Source organism: Danio rerio, chromosome 14 (assembly GCF_052040795.2).
Source record: "Danio rerio strain M-AB ecotype USA chromosome 14, GRCz13ab, whole genome shotgun sequence".
Lineage (NCBI taxonomy): Eukaryota > Metazoa > Chordata > Actinopteri > Cypriniformes > Danionidae > Danio > Danio rerio.
Genome location: NC_141034.1, coordinates 34,040,548 through 34,055,399, shown reverse-complemented (window position 1 = coordinate 34,055,399; position 14,852 = coordinate 34,040,548). Strand labels below are relative to the sequence as shown.

The 14,852-nt window shown below is 33.3% G+C and overlaps 1 protein-coding gene across 46 annotated transcripts in view; it reads left to right on the top strand.

Moving 5' to 3' along the window:
- The window catches only part of sorbs2b (sorbin and SH3 domain containing 2b), a 100,278-nt gene that overhangs the window by 13,651 nt on the left and 71,775 nt on the right, over positions 1-14,852 (top strand). For 37 of the 46 annotated variants that reach the window (XR_015507544.1, XR_015507543.1, XR_015507542.1 and 34 more), the window contains exon 2: positions 9,475-9,603. Coding sequence is in view for 35 of the 46 variants with exons in the window: in XM_087281587.1 (XP_087137713.1) it covers positions 9,597-9,603 (7 nt within the window). In the remaining 11 variants the exon portion in view is untranslated. Of the gene's footprint in view, positions 1-74; positions 298-9,474; positions 9,604-14,852 lie in introns of those variants that run through there. The other 9 variants (XM_087281588.1, XM_087281577.1, XM_087281592.1 and 6 more) reach the window with 1 other exon arrangement.

Genomic DNA, 14,852 nt, shown 5'->3' with positions numbered 1-14,852 from the left:
TGTGTCGACCCAAAACAAGTGCATTGAGAAGGGGGTCGGCATGCTTCATCACTGATCCGCGTTTTCCATCTCCTGAGTCAAGAAAGCGCGTCTGCGATCTGAATATTGTGTCCGGGCAGCCATAGTGCTTGTTGAGGAGGATCATAATAATCGAGTGCTCGCTTGTTGTCGCTGAGAATCCACGCTAGAGATCGGGCTTCATGTTTTAGATGCAAACACACGTGTGCGCTTTCTCTCAACGGGATAATCATTTATGAGGGAATTTAAACCGCGTTTGTTCGGTCTGCTGGATTGGAGGTAGGTGCAGAACGAAAAAGTAGTACTGCAGCAACAATTTGCATTTGTTAAATTTTATATCATTTTGTTGACTGCATTTAACGTATGCATTACATAGTTGCACGTTGCATTAAACACTAAATGCGCTTCAGCTTGTGCACGGATCCATACAAATTCTGAAATGTCATTTTTTTTGTATTAAATAAATGCAGCATTTGCTTACTGCATTTAACGTATAGTTGCATTAAATATATACATTTTAACATTTAATTCTGCATGAATCAGTGCTAAAATACATTACAAATACTAAAATATATATTTTTGTATTAATAAATATTCATCACTGCATTCTAAACATGCATTATTTTGGTTTAGCATTAAACATGCATTCTAAAAATAATATTTTAATATTTGTATGCACCCTTGCTGTCAAATCATGCATTATTTACATTGTGCATTAAACATATGCATTTAAAAATGCCATTTTTTTATTAAACAGCATGCATAGTCACACAATTGCATACACATTCACAAATTTGTGTATAACAATACGCTGACTGAAAATACACTTGGGTTATGTATGACATGCTGTTGTATTTCCTCACTCTTATGAAACCTCAGACTCGTGAGAGCCTAGAGAGGGTCTAGTAGCATGCATGGAGTAGGTATCATAATCATAGAGCTAGATATCCAGACATAGCTACGTCAGCACAAAGTGGTTTGCACACAGATGTGCTTTCTGTCTGTTGCAAGGTCTTTCAATTTAATGATTGAAGTAGGCTGGGCCTTGCTCGTACCTCCACTGGAGCTTTAAATGAGCCTCAGTCAATGGTTGCTGTGCAACTGTCATTAATGTGTCACGGACTCTGATGTGCTTGAGCAGTCGCAAGGTCAAGGAGGTCATTACAGATGTGCACTACGTCATTGACTAGATGAGCTACATAATGATAGACTCTGTGTTTCATAGGGAAAACAGCATGGGATTATGTGTGGGGTTTTTGCAGAATGACACATCACTTTCCCGCTCACAATAAATTGCAAGTTCTATTATTTTAATATTTATTGTATATTTTAACATACTCTATTTCTATCATTTTTTTATCACTTACTGTATAAAATGCTTTGCTTGGATTGAGTAGGCCTGCTGCTACTGTGAGTGTCAAAGGTCAAAACAAAGAACTTAATTGTTTAGATAATTTATTGTGTTGTCCCAAGTTATCCTTGTTTAATAGAAGTACACAACTTACTATTACAAAAATAATATACTTTATAATATGCAAACTAAATGTTGTTTTGGGTGGTGGCTTAGTGGTTAGCACTGTTGCCTCACAGCAAGAAGGTCACTAGTTCGATTCACTGCTGGGCCAGTTGGAAATTCTGAGTTTGCATGTTCTTTGTGTTTGTGTGGGTTTCCTCCGGGTGCTCCGACTTTCCCCATAGACATGCGCTATAAGTAAATTGGATAAACTCAATTGGCCTTAGTGTATGAGTGTGTGTGAATGAGTGTGTATGGGTGTTTCCCAGTACTGGATTGTAGCTGGAAAACATATGCTAGAATAGTTGGTGGTTCATAGTTGGGACCTCTAAAAAGAGAATAGGTCGGAGGAAAATGAATGAATGTTGATTTCAGACTATAAAATTCATGTTATTTGCAATTCAGTTAAATTGTATTATTGATCAAATGTATATATTAAATATAGTTGGCTAAATAATTATAATTAGTTGCAGTTAGTTGAACTGAAGAGTGATTGAGACATACTTAAAGTCCACGTGAACCAGAAGTTGCTGCAAACTTTTATTTCGGTATGAAACTGCATTTCCATATAAAATGGAATATTGAGTATTGGGTGGGGTTTTGTTTTTGCACTCCTCCTCTCATCTTTCACTTGCAAAAAACTAAAGGGTTTGAAGGGCATGGCCAAGCATCTTTTGCGCAAGCCATCAAACTAATGTCATCAGAGTAGGACTGCTGCTTCAGAGTACAAGCAAATGGTCAGACTTTAATTGAAGATTATCAAAACAAATTTGCACAGATAAATTGTCCACCAGACTGACAATGTTTGGGTGTCAAAGTAAACATTACAAATTTAAAATTCATGTAGACTTCAAGTACTTTGAAATATAATTATGTTGCAATAATCTTTGAAATCTGGTCACAGGATATTGCTCAATGCATAGATGCGCACTCATCATAAAACAAGTTTAAATTCTACACAAAAATGCTTGCCATATATTTAATTGTATTTATAAGTTGTAGTTACATGTTTGTTTTATACCAATAATGGAATAATTTAGTACAATTAAATTTAGATTTAAATGTATACGTTTGCTTGAAGTGAAATGATTCTCACATTCTCCTGTACACAATTTAACATACAAAAAACAGGCGACTAATTAAAATCTTAAAGACTGTAAAAGTAGGTATATAGGTAAAACACTTAATATTGTTGTATCTGCAAGTACAGTTTTTAAGGTCTTAAGTAGAGTATAATACAAGAACACATTCAGAAGCACACTTCGATTTCACAAATGTAATGCTGAGCCCTAGATCATTATGTTAAAGATATCAATACAATCAATAGATCTGCAAGACACTTGCAGATACAATGGTTTTTCTGACTGTCTGTGATCATCACTCAGAGCACCTTTGCTTAATGAACAGTAGGTCGAACACAGCTAGATTCATCAATCACTGGTGTAAGCAAATCAGTTAATCCATACAAGCAAATAACTAGTGATTTGTGTTGAGGCGAAAAAAAAAAAGACTCCACAGAAAGCCTCTACAGCAGGGGTGTCAAACTCAATTCCTGGAGGGCCGAAGCCCTGCACAGTTTAGTTCCAACCCTGCTCCAACACATTTACCTGTAGGTTTCAAACAAGCCTGAAGGACTAAATTAGTTTGATCAGGTGTGTTTATTTAGGGTTGAAACTAAACTGTGCAGAGCTGCAGCCCATTTGGAACTGAGTTTGACACCTCTACAGAAAGCCCTTTTTTTCTGGTGATATATTTAAAATTATGTATGTTTGCATGAATAAAAATGGAGATTAAAACAGGAAGTACACATGCTTCATATCACTGTACTGAGAGGTTAGAATGTAGGTGTACTTATTAAGCAGCATAATGTGTCTTTGATCCATATTTTTGCAAACAATTTAGCATACTGTACAACCATTTTAGCAATAAGTAGGAAGCTGGTTATAGCAGTTTATGCTTCCGTGAAAGTGATGCTATAGAAGTTGCTATGCGTTCGACCATAATTGTTTACCAGTTTGCATGAACATTTTTGAATTTGAACTGTATTGAAATCAAGTTCAATGAATGCAATGCTTAGATCTGGCAACACACCCCTACAAGCTGTCACTCAGCCTGTGTCTGACCAATTTCATCTCAAGCCATTTCATAACTTTTTGATTTAGTCGCTAATTTGTTTGCATTTGTACAATCTTATTCATACATTTTAGTACAATTTGCTCATCCCCAATGATGGTTTGGTTTAGGAGCGAGGTTTACCTCCTTTTAAATACTCTACATTTTCATACGAATAAAATCATATGAATTTGTAAAAATTAGCCACTTTTCTGACAATAAGTCAAATGATTCTTCATGAGATTGGGTTGCTCTGACAGCTGCTGTGAGAAAAAGACATGAATTTATTCAGCAAATTATTTTTCTTAATTAAATTTTTCTTAATATAACATTTTTGTTATGCCTGGATCTCGATGAACTCAGACAGGCCTGTCTGGAGGTATTCAAAAGTGGACAAACTCAAAATTGTTAAGATCCCATTTATACCTGTATGTGAGCAGACTTAAGCCCTGGTTACACTAATTCGTTTTTCTTTTAAAATGCATAAGTTTTGCTACAGTTACGCTATCCGTCCACACCGAAAGTGCCGAAAACAGTGCATTTTGGATATGCTGAAGAGTTTTCATTTTAAAAAGCTGCTGCTCTGTGTTAGTGTGGATGGGGGAAAACCGAGACATCTGAAAACTGAGGCGGGGTTGCAGACATTTGCCTAATTGGGGCTTTTTCCTCAATATTAAGTAGCCTACAAAGTTCAGTCTTGCATCCTCTCATTGTAAATTCAGACTTCACATGTTTGATAATTTTCAAAGGGAAAAGTGTACGATGTTTCACTTTCTTAACAATAAAATGAAAGCATGATTTAAGTAACTGCCTGTTTTTATTTTGATATTAGCAACTTAACAGACAGCAGAAATATTGAGGCGTTGTGTAGCTACATATTTACAGTTGAAGTCAGAATTGTTAGCTCCCTTTGATTTTGTTTTTTTTAAGTATTTCCCAAACCATGTTTAACAGAGCAAGGTCATTTTTACAGTATGTCTGATAATATTTTTAGTCTTATTTGTTTTATTTCGGCTAGAATAAAAGCAGTTTTTAATATTTTAAACACCATTTTAAAGACAAATTATTAGCCCCTTTAAGCTTATTTCTTTTTCGATAGTTTACAGAACAAACCATTGTTATACAATAATTGCCTAATTACCCTAACCTGCCTAGTTAACCTAATTAATCTAGTTAAGCCTTTAAATGTCACTTTAAGCTGTATAGAAGTGTCTTGAAAAATATGGCAAAGATAAAATAAATCAGTTATGAGAAATGAGTTATTAAAACTATTATGTTTAGAAATGTGTTGAAAAAAATCTTCTGTCCGTTAAATTGAAATTGGGGACAAAAATAAACAGGGGGGCTGATAATTTTAACTGTATATGACTGTCATCTTCATGCATATTTATAACAAAACGTAGCCTATAAGATTACTGCCTCCTTCTATTTTCATTGAAAATACAAAACATACCCTGTCTCTTTCACTGAATATCAGTTTTAATAATCAAAAATTGCCATTATAAAACTATAAAGTACAACAAGTTTATACAATATAGGAAATAAAGCAAGCATTCAGTCAATATGCAGAATTAGTGTACGCGGTTACATTAATAAATCTAAGTGCCCAGCCATAAGACCTGTTAACAAGTAATAGATTCAAAAGACCAAAGTCGGGGAATATGTTGTTAGATATAGACAAGATGAATTATATATCACGTTTAACAAATATAGTGAGATTAAATCCAACGGTAGAACCTTGATGAACAGTCCGACGTGAACAGCTCTAGGTAGGTGCTCAAAGAACGCTGCATTGCATGCCAGTGTGTATGTGTGTGTGTGTGTGTGTGTGTGTGTGTGTGTGTGTTCATGTGATGTGCGTTTCCAGCGGTGTAATGTAGACGGAGAGTTGTTCAGAAATGCTGGCTGAAACGCCAGTGTAGACGCAAATTGTTTTCATTCTAAAACGCTGTTTTAAAACTAAAACGTATTTGTGTAAGCGGGGCCTTATCCAATAAGCGAAGTAAGCAGCTTCTTAGGGCCCTGGGAATTATGGGGTTCCGACCAATACCAAAAAGCCTATATTAGTCATATAGCTTGTCTATAAATTTTTTATGTTGAAAAATCTGTCTATAACCATTAAGAATTTAAAGTTATTTCTTTGCCCCCAAGAATAGTGTAACGTTCCTTCCATACTGCACATGCAAATATTAAAATCCAATCACATATATGGCTAATTAACTGTACATACTTTGTGATTTTCTTTTTATTTGTGAATTTACTCTATTTAATTTTACATAAGAAGATGAAGGTTCCACTTAAAATATATTTTTAATGTCAGGCTTAGTCAACAGCAGACACCATCTGATTCAGTTCAAGGTCATACATCGTCTACACTACACTAAAGCCAAGCTACATACAATCTTTCCTTCTGACTTACCAATGTGCACCAATGTGACTTTCCAGTCACGCCTTTTGGCTCTGTTCCTTACTGAATAGATTCTGGACAAACATAATTGACTGGTACTCCAAGGCTTATAGCAGACCTTTTCTACCAAATGCTGAACATGCCATCTTTGGCTTCTCACAAAATACGTCTTCTCTCCCTCAAACAATGCAAAAATCTTTAATGCAAGGCATGGTTGTGGCCAAAAGACTAGTACTTAGCAATTGGAAATCACCTTTACCCCCTTCATTCCTGAACTGGATTTCTGACATGATATCTGTAATTCAGATGGAGAGACTCTGAAAATGTTTGGTTACTTGGGGTCAATTTCTTGATTGATTTGACAAATCTGTATCACAAGAGCAATCCAGTCTCCCTCCGAGGATTAAGTTATATAAGTTATATAGTTTTGATTGAATGTTTTGTGACTATGATGCAGTTTTTTGTTGTATCTTTTTTGTTTTCCTTTATATTATCCTTTGTATGTCTTTTTATGTCTACAGTACGACAGTTTTTATGTCTACAGTACGATCTGATGTTTGTTCTGGTTATATATATATATATATATATATATATATATATATATATATATATATATATATATATATATATATATATATATATATATATATATATATATATCGAACCTCTTTTTTCCCCCAACTTGGGAAAAATGAAGGGAAGATTGTTTCAGCACATTTCTAAGCATAATAGTTTAAAAAACTTATTTCTAATAACTGATTTATTTTATCTATTTAAATATCTTATCTATTTAAATATATCTTATTTATTGCTATGATGACAGTAAATAATATTTTACTTGATATTTTTCAAGACACTTCTATACAGCTTAAAGTGACATTTAAAGGGCACCTATGGTAAAAAATCTACTTTGCAAGCTGTTTGGACAGATCTGTGTGTTGGTATAGTGTATAGACCGTCATACTGGGGTGATATGAACACACCCAGTCCTTTTTTTTTCAATTTAACTACAAAAAAAGGGTCGGCCAACCTGTTAAATTAACATGTTCCGGTAGTCGCGTGTATATGTTATACTGTGTTATACTGTGTATATTTATTATCATCCGTTTATGATTGGATTAACAAAAATGCGTTTTAATAATAGATGTAAACATGGTCTGTTCCTTGTTTTTGTATGGCTTTGAGCTGTTTTATTGAGCTATTTCGAAACAAACAAATCATGTGCTAAAAGATTTTTGAAGTTATAACATACAGGTGGTAGCCTGGGTTTGCCTCTTCGCAAGTTCTTTCTTAAACTTGAATTTAAAGTACACACTAGGGGCTTAGTAACTAGATATCTATAGTTAATAGGTCATAAGCTCTCCCTAAAGTCATGCATATCGCACTGAATGACGTAATATCCAATATAAAGCATTTAAATCGTTAAACTGCTTTACAATTCTGCAACTAATGCATCTATATATAATTGTCCTATGAAAATGAAATGACAAATACATTAGTCAGTCGCTGTAACAGAAGACACATGTGCAGCTGGTCCCTGTGCTGTACAAAAACTGTGCAAAAGTGAATCTTGTTAAAATCTGCCCCCAAAAATCTGTGAAAAAAGTGAAAATCTGCCCCTAAATCAATATTTGCTTGAAATGTAAAAACGAATTTCAGCTGAAGTGCCTTGCACAGGTGGATTTTTGCAAAAGTAGTAACAATCTGATTTCATTCAGTTCTGGGAAACGTTTCTGGATCATGACCTGATGCTTTCAGCTAGACTTTAAAGGCTTGGGTTGATGTAATAGCCAAGTCATCTCAGGCACGAGCATATGAGTGATGTTAGCTTTACAGGGTGGTTTTCTTTGGCTCAGGTTTGCGCTGACACCTTCATTCACGGAGCTCCTGGGTGACGGCATCGCTCTCTCTCGCGCGGCGGGATGGGGGTGTCGCTCCTACGCTCTTACTGTTCGAAATAAAAGTCAGTCTCAGTATGAAAAGTCTTTGAAGGTGCAGCCGAGTGTGAAATTTAACCTGATGTGGGCCATAATGTTTGAGAAAAAAACAGCAAGGAAGAAAATTCCAATCTTCTCTTTAAAGTAAAATTCTTTTGGTGTCGTCTTGAGAGATTTACGGAGTTCATTTGTCAAGTGTTATACTGAGTGGCGAGTTAATTTGTCTTTTGAGTGTAGCAGCATGACTGCAGGACAACTTTCTTTAGTTTAGACATGCCGATTAATGAGTCTGTCGTCAGTACAGAGACAGGATCAAGGATTTGTAAAGTACAATATGCATGCTCAATTATGCTTAAAGATGACAATGCTGCATTTGCTAATCTATACACATAAAAATAAAGCAAATTGGTGAAAGCTGAATTTTTTTTCTGTTTCTCAGAATCACTTGGATTAGGTTTGGATTGGTTTAATTCATTTTCAAATGTTTAAATAAAATGGTATTTAACATGAATAAAATAAATATATATATTTCACATTGACATAAATGGCAAAATGTTTATATATATTTTCAATGCATTTAAACTTATTTTACCTAATTAAATTCTAAGAAAGGACATTCCACATTTAAAGAAAAGTAAAACTATGTTAAAGTAAAAAGTAAAACTGATCATTTTAAATAATTTTAATATGAAAAACTATATATACTTTAGACACCTTTCACATTTTATAGTATGGTTAGAATTTCAAAAATAAGATGTTTTAACAAAAATAAATATAGGGTAGTTGAAATATATTTTGTAATATATTGGTTGATATTCAATTTTTTTTATTAAATTAAATAAAAAAAATATAATAATAATAACAATAACAACAATAAATACTAATAATAATAATAATAAGTATTGTTATTATTAGTATAATAACAATAATAAAAATTCTAATTATGATAATATGTTATTAGTATAAATAATAATATAATAATCATACTACTACTACTACTACTACTACTACTACTACTACAAAAAATAATAATAATAATAATAAAGTTACGTGTTAATAAAATTATTATTATTATTATTATTATTATTATTATTATTATTATTATTATTATTATTAATAATAATAATAATTTATTTATTTAATTATTTAATCATTTATTTATTTTATTGAATGTTGATGTTACAAAACAATTTGACCATATATTTCAAAGATACAAAACATTTTAAATATAAATATAAAACCAAATATTACCATATGGGTTGATGGTCATCTTTACCTTCCCATATTGGAGCATGTTAAGTGGTACACCTGGCATAGCCAAGATGCTTGACAGCCCTTCATAAGCGCCGATCTGTATATGTTGTCACTTTTCCCCAGAGGCGTGGAGTAAGTTTCAAGCCTGCAGACGTGCATGTCTCCATCTGAAAATAGCTCCAACTCAGAGAGGGGGCTTGCCTCTCACTTTCTTCTTCATCTTTTACCTCCAGAAACCAGCTGCAGTCTAGGACTTTAACCCTGAATCGCAGTGGATCCTCTGGGCTAACAGGAGAAGTGTGGACGCGGAGCCTGCTGTCTGTCAGCTCAGACCTGCTGCCTACTTTCAGTCCTAATGCCTGGTAAGGATTTGACTTTTGTTTCTTTGGCATTGTGTAATTTCTTAGTTAATTTATGTATGAGGAAATTGGGTTGGCTTTTGTCCTGTAAAATTTATGAATGCACAAAAATTTGTTACAATCACAGCAACAGACAAACTATTAAATATTTTAGAAAGCTTGTAAAGAATTATGGCAATATTTAGCGTCAAGCATTTATAAAAAAATAACTGTCATTATCTGAGAGTTAAGTAGAAGAAAAGTGCACTTCAAAGCATTTTTGATTCCATTTTTTTTTGGTTAATAATCTTTAACTTCAGAATCAATGCATCTGACCAAAATATTAATTAAGTTAAACTTTGCATACATGATTTAAAAAAAAACCTGATTACTTATTAAAATAAGTCTGAGTAACATGAAATTAGTTGTTGTCATCATTTTTTTTGTTAAGTGTAGTGAATTAATTGATAGAATTCGTATTGTGCAGTACTAGTTATCTTAACCAGCACATGATAAATTGGGTAACATCTTGGGTAACATTATTGAATGGTTGAGTTGACAGAATGCTGTGAATGTTATTTTTCTGTGCAAAGAGTTTATTGCACAAAGCTGTGGAAAGTGATAGACTTTTATAATAGCTATATTAAAAATAAGAAAAGATTAAGATTGAGAAACAAAGTTCAGTTTAAAACCTGTACCAATGTTAGCACCTATGATAAAAATCATCTTTTGTTAGCTGTTTGGACTGAACTGTGTGTAGACATAGTGTGCCCACAGTCATTTTGGAGCGATAGAAACACAATAAGTCTCTTCTTTTTATTTCCTGACATTAAAATAAGGTCCAAATCTCTTTCATTTTGAGGCCCACCGCAACGTGACATGCGGCTTTCCCACAGAATTGATAAACAGCCGCATATTGACAAGTCTCTGTAGTAACGTATATAATCATATCAACAAGACAGGACGTGCGCAAAGCAACCAGACTTAAAAAATCTGTTCAGCTCACTGTGATCATCAATCATCATCAAATGTAATCAGGAATGAGTTTTACAAGTTTAAAATGTTTTTAAAATTGTACATGTTTGTAATGAATTACGTACAGCGATTTTGCCATCTTTACTTTGTCATCACAGCCACATGTCAGTACAATTCTAAAAGGAGATGCTTCAGTTTGGTTTGTGGGCATTAAATCAGGTTTATTTTGTACATTAACATAATGAATATCCATACAGCAGTGGATATTAACTTTTATCCTGTCACATTTGCCATGCAACAATAGTGCAAAGTTAAACGCACGCGCTGTGCGTGTGTGTGTGTGTTTGTGTGTGTGTGTGTGTGTGTGTGTGTGTTTGTGTGTGTGAGTGTGTGTGTGTGAACTTTGTAACGACATTGTGTGTGACTCATCGAAAGGCTTGAATTAACTCTACAACAAATACATAAAAAAATCATTGGGAAAGTTTTTACTGTTGTATTTCTCACAAAAGCTACTTGAGATCTGCCTCCTTCATGTCTGTCACTGTGCTGTGTATCTGACGCAGTCGAGGCGGAGATTGAGGCACACTCTGACAGGCATGTAAAAAAGGGGTAAAATAGGTGCCCTTTAAATATTGTTTTTGTTATGTATAATTAGTTATTAATATTTTTCTACAATACATTAAAAAAAAGGTAAACTAATTCTGTTTGCTCTTGTCAGTTGTCCTATGTTGTCAAGAAGTTCAAGACCTCAGAGGTCAACCAAACCAAAACATTTTAGTTTATTATTATTATGTGTTAAAATGTTTTACGCAAATGTTTTGTTGGTTAGATAATAGTTTATTTAACTTAAAAATGGCAATAAATGAATGAATAAATAAATTAACAAACAAATTTAAAAAATAAATAAATATTGGAGAAAATAAACAAAACACAATTTGCAAGAAAGATTTAGAATAAAAAAATAAAAAGAATAAAAAAGAAAAAATATAAAATAGAGAAAGAATTAAAAATGCTTGCCAGAAAATGTAAAAGTTAAAGTGATATTTAGCAAAATTCCTTTCAGTAGCAGCAGTTTTTCATGCATGTGCACTATTTTAGAAACCCTTTTCTGATTCAACCCAAACAGATACTGCACACATGTTTTGTAATAAGCCCGACTTGTCATAGTTAAAAAAGAGCCTTTGTTGCAGTCTGCCATCTCTCTGACAACATTTATTAATATCGGCTAAATTGCATTTCACTCTGTAATGCAAGGCATCCATTGATTAACTGTCCATCATAACACTGCAATCCTTTCAACGTGACCTTATGTTCATTTTCCCTTTTAGTCTAATAAAAAATGCACATACACGGCACCTCTGTGACTTTTGCTGGAGTTTAAAAGAAGCTGTTTGAATAGCAGGTTTTGAGAGGTCGAACATGACATATACAGTACAGTAAGGCACATTTGGTGCAGTATGATTACAGGAACATGAAAGCTGTCATGCAGATGTGTTACAGGAGGCCTGGCAGACTCTCGACCTGCTCCTGTTTTTGTTATGGGGGAGGGATCTTTCATGACTCTTTCGTGTGGTATTTTTAACTTTGTATAATAAAGGAGTGCCCAGTCCCTGTTTCCTGAAACTGAAGCCTGTTAGAGTTTTAACTCAGTAGATAAGACAGTAAAGTTCATACGAAATGTATACATATAATAAAATTCAATATACTTTATATTTCCTCAGTATTTTAGCATTTGCTCTGAATTCGTTATTTTAAAAAGCATGGTAGTTTGTACACACTGCCGTTTAACAAAATTACACAACACATTAGACAGAAGAATATTAAATAGGTTAGTTCATGTCTTTTCAACCCCCTGAGAGCTTTGTTCATCTTCATAAATTGAGATATTTTCTTCTTAGATATTTTCTTCTTAGCTTCTTAGATTTCAAAGTTCAGTAAAGGAACCAAAAGCTTTGTCAAAACATTCCATGTGACTTGTGTGAATCATCTGTAATCAACACTTTTGGCGGCAAAAAAACTAAAAAGCGTCTTTGTTCGGCAATGTCTTCCACCGGGTTAGGGTATGTGTTTACTACAGCCAATGCGACACTTGTGTGTTGCACTGCTAATTCAAATGGCAAAACTTAGTACTACCCGTAGTAAATGCACACCTTTACAACTTGGCGAAGAAGAGATGTCATTAGCGAGCAAAGTCGTTTTTACAGTTTCTATGATTACAGTCGTACCACTAAAGCCACATGGACTGTTTTGACAATATTTTGTTTCCTTTTTTGTTTTTTAAAAGTTATTTTCTATGGATGAGAAAGCTTTCGGATTTCATCTAAAATATCTCAGTTTGTGTTCTGAAGATGAAGAAAGGTCTCAGGGGATTGGAACAACATAAGGGTGAGTAATTATTGACAGAATTGTCATTTTTGCGTATTTTGGTTAATTATTTAATTTATTTAGAGCAATAAAAGTAACTAGTGAAAGGTATACATGAATATCTTTGCATTAATGATGGTTTAACAATAACAAAGTGCTTCATTTTACACTAACCTGCCACTTTGTTTGGTACACGTCGGTAATACTGGGTTGAACACTGTTTCTTGCATAGACTCTACATGGTGCTCTTTTGGATTGAAGTCAGTTGAGTGTTGAAGCCATTTAGGATAGTAGAATCTATCATGTTCAGGGAACTAGCTTTGTGATATTGTGTTATTCTGGAATGAGCCTTCACAGGATGGATACAGTGTGATTATAAAGTGATGGCCTATATAAAAATCTGATATATGGAAATATATGCAAAACACAAATTAAACTTTTAAGTTCATATTTAGATTTCACAGATATAAAAAAAATTCTCATACATATAATGGTATCCGCTACATTCATTCTTCCATGGTGGGGCGCCACACCAAAATTCATCCCGCCATGGCGACATTAATCATTTATCATTCAAAACATTCAGTCATTGTTTTATTTAATAGTGGGTTATAATCACACCAAAATGTATTAAAAGGTAAGTGAATTATATTGGTGCTAATTTTACTGTAATCGTAGTAGTACTGTGCGTTATGGTCCCTTTCATATATGTAAATGTATATAAAAAGCCTTTTCATATATATTTTGTGTAATTTTTGTCTGGCCGAGCATCCAGTTGAGATTGATGTGCATGCTTTTGCAAAATATCCCTTTCATATATGTAACATATATTATCCTGGTCACAATATGGTTCTGTTAGTTAATATATTTACTGACATAAACTAATAATGAACAATGCTTTTGCAACTTTTATTAATCATAGTTTAACATTTACTGATGCATTATTAAAATTCAAATTCAGGCTGGTTAATGTTAGTTTATGCACGGTGATTTAACATGAACTACCAATGAACAACTTTATTTTCACCCACTTACTTTAACTAACATAAATAAATACTGTAACAAATGTAATATTCATTGTATGTTCATGTTAGTAAATACATTAACATTAACTAAATCAACCTTATTGTAAATTGTAATCATTTTCCCAAATATACATATACTGTACAGCATATGACATACACAGTATATCTGTAGAATGCATGTTCATGTATGGCAAAAGGATGTTTATCCTTGTATTTATAAAAATACATATTATATGTAAATATATACTCTCCCATTCACACACTGTGGCCAATGTTTATCAAGGTAACCTACTATATTGCATGTTTTGGGGAAAAAAAACAGAGCATTCTGAGGAAACAAACACAGCAAGAACGTGCAAACTCCATGAATTAAATGTTCATTGCCATTACACAGTAGAACTAAGATCATACTTACCACAAAATGTACCTAATAGTAAAGAAACAAGTGACACTCAAGTGGCAGTTCAGTCCTGAGGATTTTGTTTTGTTTGTTTTGAAGCTCTTCCACTTTGAAATTTAAGGCTTTACCATCACTAAAAACATTATGCTTTTTGGGTTAAGTTAAATATTCTTGCTTTCGGTTTTATTATTTTTCTTGTTTTGAGAAAAGGCACACTTAATATTTGTATCTTACATGCCTATAAAATCATTATATTGACGAGTAAATATTGTTCTCCTCATGTTTGTACTTTAGCCTAATTATATCTCAAGCAACCACCAAATTACAAATATGTGCTGTTTATATTAACTATTAAAACTACAAATATGACAATATATGTTTACACACACTAACTATTTAAGTATTTAAAATAGGAGTATGTACATATATGGTCACATATATTAACTCATTCATTCATTTTCCTTCGACTTTATACCTTTTTATCAGGGGTCGTCACAGAGGACTGAACA